The sequence below is a fragment of the Falco naumanni genome, chromosome 14 (genome assembly GCF_017639655.2).
Source record: "Falco naumanni isolate bFalNau1 chromosome 14, bFalNau1.pat, whole genome shotgun sequence".
Classification (NCBI taxonomy): domain Eukaryota; kingdom Metazoa; phylum Chordata; class Aves; order Falconiformes; family Falconidae; genus Falco; species Falco naumanni.
This window is the reverse complement of record NC_054067.1, coordinates 15,389,869-15,397,609: the sequence shown is the minus strand read 5'-3', so window position 1 is coordinate 15,397,609 and position 7,741 is coordinate 15,389,869. Positions and strand designations below refer to the sequence as shown.

Genomic DNA, 7,741 nt, shown 5'->3' with positions numbered 1-7,741 from the left:
TTAAAAATTAATAAAATGGTTTATTTTATATATACATATGTTCCAAAAAAATTATACAGTTAAAATATCAAATTAGTGATCTGGTAACAATACTGTTCAAAATAATCTCTTTTGTATGAACATTAAAATACACGTTTTTAAAAGCGTTTCCTTTTAGTGCTTCCAAAGCACAGCGTGTGCCAAGGCCACCTGAAGAATCTCCGTCCTCCTCACAGGATGAAAGAGAACTGAAGTCGGGGACCTGGGAAGCCTCAGGTGCACTTTCATAATGTCTGCAGACAAAACAGAAGAGAGTCTGAGGTAGATTGTTTAGTGACCATCGGGTGGTAACAGTCACAGGGCTGTCTTTAGCTTTCATTAACACAATAGCAGTTTCTTTACTCTCAATCTACACTGAATCTCAAGTTTAAAGGCATGGCTAGCAGTTCTTGGGAACAGGACCCTTGTCTCTGTGGTGGCAACATGCAATTTTACCAGTGCAGGTGTTTCTGGGAGGGTTTTTTTTGGGAACACACGGGCTCTCTCCACGATGCAGACAGTGTGTGCATTTGACAGTGCCCCATTTTAGTGCAACCTGCTGCCTATAGCACGTAAATGTCTAATGACAGCGTTCAAATGAGTAAATTCTCATCACCTGCAGGAGGGGCAGCAATAGTTATTTTCTTCAGCCTGTTGAGCAAATAGCACCCTCCACAGGAAAAAAGCCACACCTTTCATAGCAAATCCTTAAGGTTATAGCCCAGCTTCTGCCGATAGAGGTTCTTAAAGTTAAAGCTCCACTGCTTCTTCTCAGACTGCGACAGTAAAATCACTTGGCTGCCAAGATGGTGAGGGCAGCAGCTACATCCTCTTCCACTCTTCTGCGGCACAGCAAACTCATTCCTGGTCCATATTCGTCTGGCTGGTATATTATTATCTACTGTTGACATGATTAACTCTGTTGGGTAGGCTGTTGAACTCTAGTTCCTCTAGTATTCTCTCTAAGTGTTGTATTAAGACCCGTTTTTTAAACCTACAGAAGAGAGGGAGAGCAATTTAATTTTTTTCTTCAAAAAATACAGTTGAATAACTCAAGACTATTCAGCCATGACAAATCATATTACCAAAGGCTCTCTGTTTCCAGTATGAAAGAGCTTGCTTTATTTCTGGCATTAGAATGACCAGAAAATTTAGTTTAATACAACCACCCTTCCCCAACCCACCCAGATTTTGGATTGGTCTTCAGTAACAACCCACCTCTCTATTTTACGTTTAAACTTTAAGTGAAGACAGTTTACTCTACGAAAAATATAATGGTAGCTTGACCACTAGAACAACTATAGGAACTGAAGTATGTCAAAAAGAAAATATTGTCAGTGCAGAAGTTCACGATTTACTACCATGACCTAAATTAACATTTAATTTATGACTCGGAATAATTTGTATCTACACAAACCTTGCTGCTTCCTTGATAGCAAATTCAATGAAATATTTCTGAATTTCCATAGGTCCTTGTACTTCCTCAAGAAGAGAGAAAATCTTTTCATAATCTAAAAAAAAAAAAAAGATAAAAATCCAACCATACATTAGAAATAAATCTTGTAAATGCATCTGCAATAAAACTTAACAGCCAAACGAAAAAACAAAGCCCTGTTTCATGCATCTGTGTATGGTAATACACGCAAGGCAAGAAAAAAGCCCACGTTAGCTTTATGCACAGAAAGCAGGTGATGCCAATAATTTGAAGTGATTCTGATGATCTGGTATTCAAACATGGCACCAAAGAATTAGGTTCTCTTTGAGAGCAGCAGCTACAAACATCTGTCCTCAGAAAAATGCAGGCTAGGTAGAACTTCGTATCTCCCTGACCACAGTGTCATCAGTTAATATGCACATACGGCCAACCAAGCCCTCTTTTAACCTTGAGCTGTCATTTCTTAAAGCACAGGTTAGGATTAGTTCTCTCAGAATAATTATCAATGCTTAGTGTGAGCACAGTTAATATGGTACACAGGAAATACATCCACAGCAAAAGAATGAAATGGGCACATTAAATTAGAAACAAATTAAAATATTGCACTGGTTCAGTATTTTCCGAAGTTGAACCCAGTATGAAGATATTATGGTGCTGTGACTAAGAGCCTGCTCAGAGTGATGCAGCAGGTACAGAGAGGATATACGGTCAGAAATGTGAATATATGTGTATATCTAACCCACTACTATTTAGCTTCTTTTTTTGATGACCACTTGAACTCTGCAGTAAGGCAGGTAACTCATTCTGAACATTGTACTATTTTACTCTACATCATCTTTTACTAGACATGAATTTGATATAAGATTAGATGAGGCCACTTTGTAAAACAGTAAGAAAAGACATACCCAAACAGGAAGTTTTAAAACATCTTAAAAATGAAATACAGATGCAACATAAAAATGGCTTCACTTCTCAGTAGCCTCATTCTGCCACAGTGACTATATGCCTCAACAAAATATGAAGTTTTGGCAAAGCAATGCAAGATCAGAGTAACAAAAGAATTAAGAACAGTTCATTATACTAATTACTGGCACTTGACAATGTATTAGAAAAATATTCAGTAGTTTAATTTGTAGAAATAATTCAGACAAACTACATAAGGGACTTAAGAAAAAACCAGACAGATTATGCCTATGGCAAATCCTACAGCATCTACATTAGTTGGAGTTTCAGATTACTGTTTTGGTTTTGATCCTGTATCCAATTATAGGCAAAACATGTAACAAAAGCTGAGGAGGCAAGTTGCTTTCCTCACAACGTTTTAGATTTTCAGGGGTTATCAAACTTTACAGGAAAAGAAAAAAAAACAAATTAATTTTTAGTCTTCAGTTCATAAGAGTTTGCAAAGTGTTCCATCAGTAATTACACTGTCTCACAAAATAAAAAGAAGTATCACTTCACTATTATCTGTTAAGATTCCCTTTCAAACATATTACAAGCCGCACCCTTGCAGCTACGTATGCCTTTGCCCTCCAAAGGAAGTACTGACAGGCACGGAGCAACCTACACTACACGTATGCAAAGTGCGGTGCAGCATGAGGCAGTCTATCCAGTCTCATTAGATCATCAGTAACAAAACCAGAACCCCTAAAAGGTGCTTTCACAGGGTACTATTTGTACCATCTAAACTACCTTCAAGGGCAAACAAGGTCACTTGGCACTCAACTTCCCAAGTACTGCTGTCTAAACTTCAGCTCACCTGCCCAGCATGTAAGAACTTTCTTCCTTTTTTGTCCCTCCATTGTTCATACGCAATCAGAAATCACTCAGAATCTGAAGTTGTATGTACACTGAGAATACCTCCTTATTTCAAGAGTCTTCTCTCTAGCACCATGTGTAATACATTAATTGAAAAAAAAAAAAAACCAAACCCACAACTTACTTCTTCCAGGTTTGCGAACCTCTTTCATCACTTTAATTTTGATATCAGCATTGTTTCCCTCCAACATCATAGGTGTTATTTTAAATGAATTTGGCACAGATTCGGAAGTAGACTCCATCGCCCGTTTTTGGTCATCTCCAGTCACACTGTAATTTAGAGGCCCTCGAACAAGCGCGTTGGTACCAGGTTTATGATCCAACCCATCTTCGCTTAAACAATTGAATTCAACAGGTAGAGAGTCTAAGTCATTGGGTAACATTTCATCCTCTCCCACAGCAGCTGGAACCGAAGCAGCCATTTGCACAGGTAAGCCATCCATTTCCTTTTCCAGTGACTGACAATTTTCTGCTTTCTTCTCTCCATTGCCATCTTGGACAACACTGTTATTGGTATCTACAAATTAAAAATATGTATCTTACTAGCGCGTAACTGCAGTATCAAAAAACCAGGAGGAAACAGTTCTGTATCCTTTCTTGTTTGAAGTACTGTGTAGTGATATCACAGTGCTGAAGAACTCTCCAATACTTCTATTCAACCTTTGACACAACCAAAGGAATACTTCTCTTTGGACTGTTACCATCTTTTATCACTATTATGAAGTCACCATTTTCTGTATTCCTATTGCAACGTTATGACTTCTGGCATACTATATGCTTTCCCTCCTTCCCTCCCCCAAGTCCAGCTAACAGATTTTTCCTCCGACTCCATCTGCTGCAATAGGTGGGTAAGAAAATCTGTATTTGTGGGAAATTAAAACCTAATCATATTTCAACTTTCCTTCTCCAGCACAGAGTACACAGATGAGAACTAAAAGCTGATCTGAAACCCTTGCTACCTCCAAACTGTTTTAGCAATAGGTTCAGTATTATTTTCTTAAAAAAAACAGTACATAAAAATTATTTTTTTATTCCAGACCATTAGCTATAGCAGCAGTCTTTATCTAGGCCAACAAAAGAAACTCAGTTCTTGTAACACTAAAGCATACATACACACTGATACACCCTTTTGAACCAATTCAGAAAGCACACAGAGGCACGGGGGTGTGTGTGTGTGTTTTGCGTTTGGTTTGGTTTTTGTTTGTGTTTTTTTTAAACACAGATATTCCCACTTGTGACCATGCAAGCTGCTGTACTACAACTCAATATACCTTTATTTGCTGGGATGCCTTTGAGGTTCAGATAAGATGGGGATCCAGAAGCAGAGGGTGGCCCTTTCCCACCTACATGATTTGTTACGACAGGTGGTGACTGTGGCCGTCTCAACAGTGGTGACATGCTACGCCTTCTCTTTAGTGACGCTGGAGTATTGGGCTCTCCAGGACGCTTAATCTTATTCTGAGGCCCAGCAACAAATTCATCTGCTTCGTCTATCATCATACCCTAAAAAAAAAAAAAAACACACACACACACAAAACCACAACATTTTAAAACAGTACAGAATAGAAACTGTTCTATCAATTAATTGATGGAGTAAGTCCCTCTGTGATAAAATCCAGGTAACTTTCAAAACACTTTACAGCTCTCAGAACAGAGATATCTAATGTACACTGTAACCAGAGACAGACCAGTGCCACTGTAATCAGTGTAATTCTTTACATGTTTCTCTTGGACCACGTGAAAGATGCACATGATAGAAGAGCTACCCAGGGTTAGCAACAAATGCAATTGTGGGAGAGAAAAATCTACTCAGCAATTATTTCAAGCCATGTTAAATATAAAGATACAGCAGATAGTGTGGCTCCTCATACCTTCTTATCCTGTTTAAATGGATTGCCAAATGTATGAAGTCTTTTTGGTTGATCTGGGTCAATCTCCCGAAGGGGTGAAGGCATCATTTTCAGGTATTCCTGATAATTTCCCATTTGAGCAACAGGAACACTATGAAGGCAGTCTACAACAGAACAAGAAGCTTAATTTAGTCTACCTTAAAAGTAAGGCAATATAGACTTCACACACTTCAACTGCAAGTGTTAGCATTTAAGAACTAGAAATTACTATTTCTTTTCACTATGGAGGAAGAGCTGAAGACTACAATTTTGAAAATAAGGCTGGCATGAGTTGAACTTAATTGGCAGAAGAATGAAAAATAAACAAGTTTGATTTCTATGCTAACAACTGCATCTTAAACCACCAGCACCTAACAAGGGTAAAATGCCATAAGCCCCTCTCTCCTTTAAGCCACCATTGCTACAAAAAATACGTCTACTGAACCCTAGCATATGGGAAAGCTCTGCCATGAAACTTATTTTTAAAATTCAAAGCAAGCACATCATCCCACATGACAGAAGGCAAGAATTTCCTTCTATCCCCTCTGGAGTCAAGAAAAGGACGCTGACTGACTCAACAAATGATGCAATGTCCACTTCTGCTCCCACACTCAGGATAGAAAACACTACTTCAGGGAATAAAAAACTAATAGCTGTACTCTAACCAAATGGTTAACGAAGAACAGTGGCTACTTACCTTCATCCTGCCCCAAGATAAGCCTGTGTGTTTTCAGAAGATTGGCTCTCATTCTAGTTAGCTGGTCTAGAAGACTGCGACGAGGAATATCATATGCATTTCTGAATGCCTGTGGCTTCAAATCCTAGTTTTATAACAAAACGGGTAACATTCAGTTAACCTATCAGTCCTCATGCAGAGGAATTCCTCTATGAACTGTAATAATGTTAAGTATTAAAAAAAATATTCTGAAGTAACTTCTGAGTTTCATAACTGGATACAGCAGACTCAATGACTGTCTTTTCAACAAGACCTTATTCAGCATTAGGGCTTTCAGCTCCATTAACAATAAGCATGTTAATTCCTCGATGAACACTAGTTGTCTTTTGCAGAGACTGCCACTTAAAACACAGTAATCTTTGTTTACTACCACGGGATTTTCAAACAGTGTCCCAAAATCAAGTGCAAAAAATTGCATTTACTCTTCTCACTATTTACGTCTGTGCTACACTCTTCACAATTCAGTGAAAGTGTTTACTTCCTTCTTCTACACCAAGTCCATAAAAGTTACCCATTCAAAACAGATGAGATTAACTGCTTAATCATGCAAGATCACTATGCTGTTTACCTTGTTTAAAAGTCCTATGTGGAAGCCAGCAAATTCTTTAACATTCATTTCCGCCAGTCTCAGTGGAGATTCCCCAGTGATCCCTTGCAGCAGTTGCTTAAAATCCCTACTGTGTACCAAGGAGAGGCCACTGGAGTGATTTTTCACTTTTATTCCAATTTCTTGTGGAACTTTCTTACCCACTGAACCTATTATCCGTTCCGACTCTATTTTTGTCTAAAATGGAATCACACCATCAGTTAAAGAATCAGCAGGCATTGCACATTTCCAGTATAACACACATAGTACACTAACAGAATAAAACTATAAATTTAGTTCCCAACTTCTCAATCGGGAGAACTACCTACCCAGGGATATATTGGATTTACACAGACTAGATCTCAAGTAGAAAGAAATCCTAATGTGCTAGCATATGGGAAAAATATTTAGCCAGTGTATCTAAATTTATATGCCAGTAGGAGGTCTGTGAATATCCCTGATTTTGCTGCAAGTCTGTGACTTACTTTTATGTCCCTGAAGAAATATGTTTGAAGGGAAAGGGGAGGGGAGGGGGGCAAGAAGGTGGGATGCCTTAGGTTACTGTAAAGTTGCATCTTAAACAGCATTGTTCAGATACAGTAACATAATTTCAGACTTCATTTTTGTAACAACCTACAAACTACAGTTTGTACTGTATGCAACGTAAGGGAGAGAAGTTTTTAAGAGAAATAAAATTTGTTTCACCAGCAATTTTCTAAAAACATATTACTTCTTCAATTAGCACAGATTTCTTATTATAGTTACAGATAATTTTACTGTATTAAGCTTTTACTGTATTCAAAGTAAGATTTTTACCCACTTGCAATACCTCCAAAAAACCCCAACCAACCAAAACCCCAAAACCCACAGTGATTGCAACCCACTTCCCAGATCTCATTCTCTGCTGAGTTTGCTTCATTGCTTGTGGGAAACTGATTTTAAGACAGGAGGAGCACAGCAGAATTCTGGAATTGCTTGTCCCTATACAGGAGCTTATAATGCATCCAACACATTTAAACTGTTTCAAGTGCCAAGAATGTCTGTGAAAACAACATAGCCGTCTCAAGCCATTCCAACTCCATATTGCAGATAAATAATATGAATTTTCGTATCATTAAGTTACCAAAATATCACAGGAAGTTGTATGTCTAATAGATGCTCAGTAATTCAGAAGCTTTTGGAATGTATTTTGTGCATTCTTTAAGGTGCAGGATTTTTTTCTTTCTGATTTTAAAGGCTGCACTGCTTCCCCACCGACT

The 7,741-nt window shown here is 38.2% G+C and overlaps 1 protein-coding gene across 4 annotated transcripts in view; it reads right to left on the bottom strand.

Moving 5' to 3' along the window:
- Window positions 1-7,741, bottom strand: part of LOC121097237 (integrator complex subunit 6-like) — a 41,887-nt gene continuing 34,146 nt past the window's right edge. For 2 of the 4 annotated variants that reach the window (XM_040613948.1, XM_040613947.1), the window contains 7 exons: window positions 6,465-6,680; window positions 5,858-5,981; window positions 5,143-5,285; window positions 4,543-4,774; window positions 3,396-3,788; window positions 1,436-1,529; window positions 1-1,012 (listed from right to left, as the gene is read on the bottom strand). In XM_040613948.1, coding sequence (XP_040469882.1) covers window positions 913-1,012; window positions 1,436-1,529; window positions 3,396-3,788; window positions 4,543-4,774; window positions 5,143-5,285; window positions 5,858-5,981; window positions 6,465-6,680 — 1,302 coding nt within the window. In that variant the 3' untranslated portion in view covers window positions 1-912. The remainder of the gene's footprint in view (window positions 1,013-1,435; window positions 1,530-3,395; window positions 3,789-4,542; window positions 4,775-5,142; window positions 5,286-5,857; window positions 5,982-6,464; window positions 6,681-7,741) is intronic. The other 2 variants (XR_005830875.1, XR_005830874.1) reach the window with 2 other exon arrangements.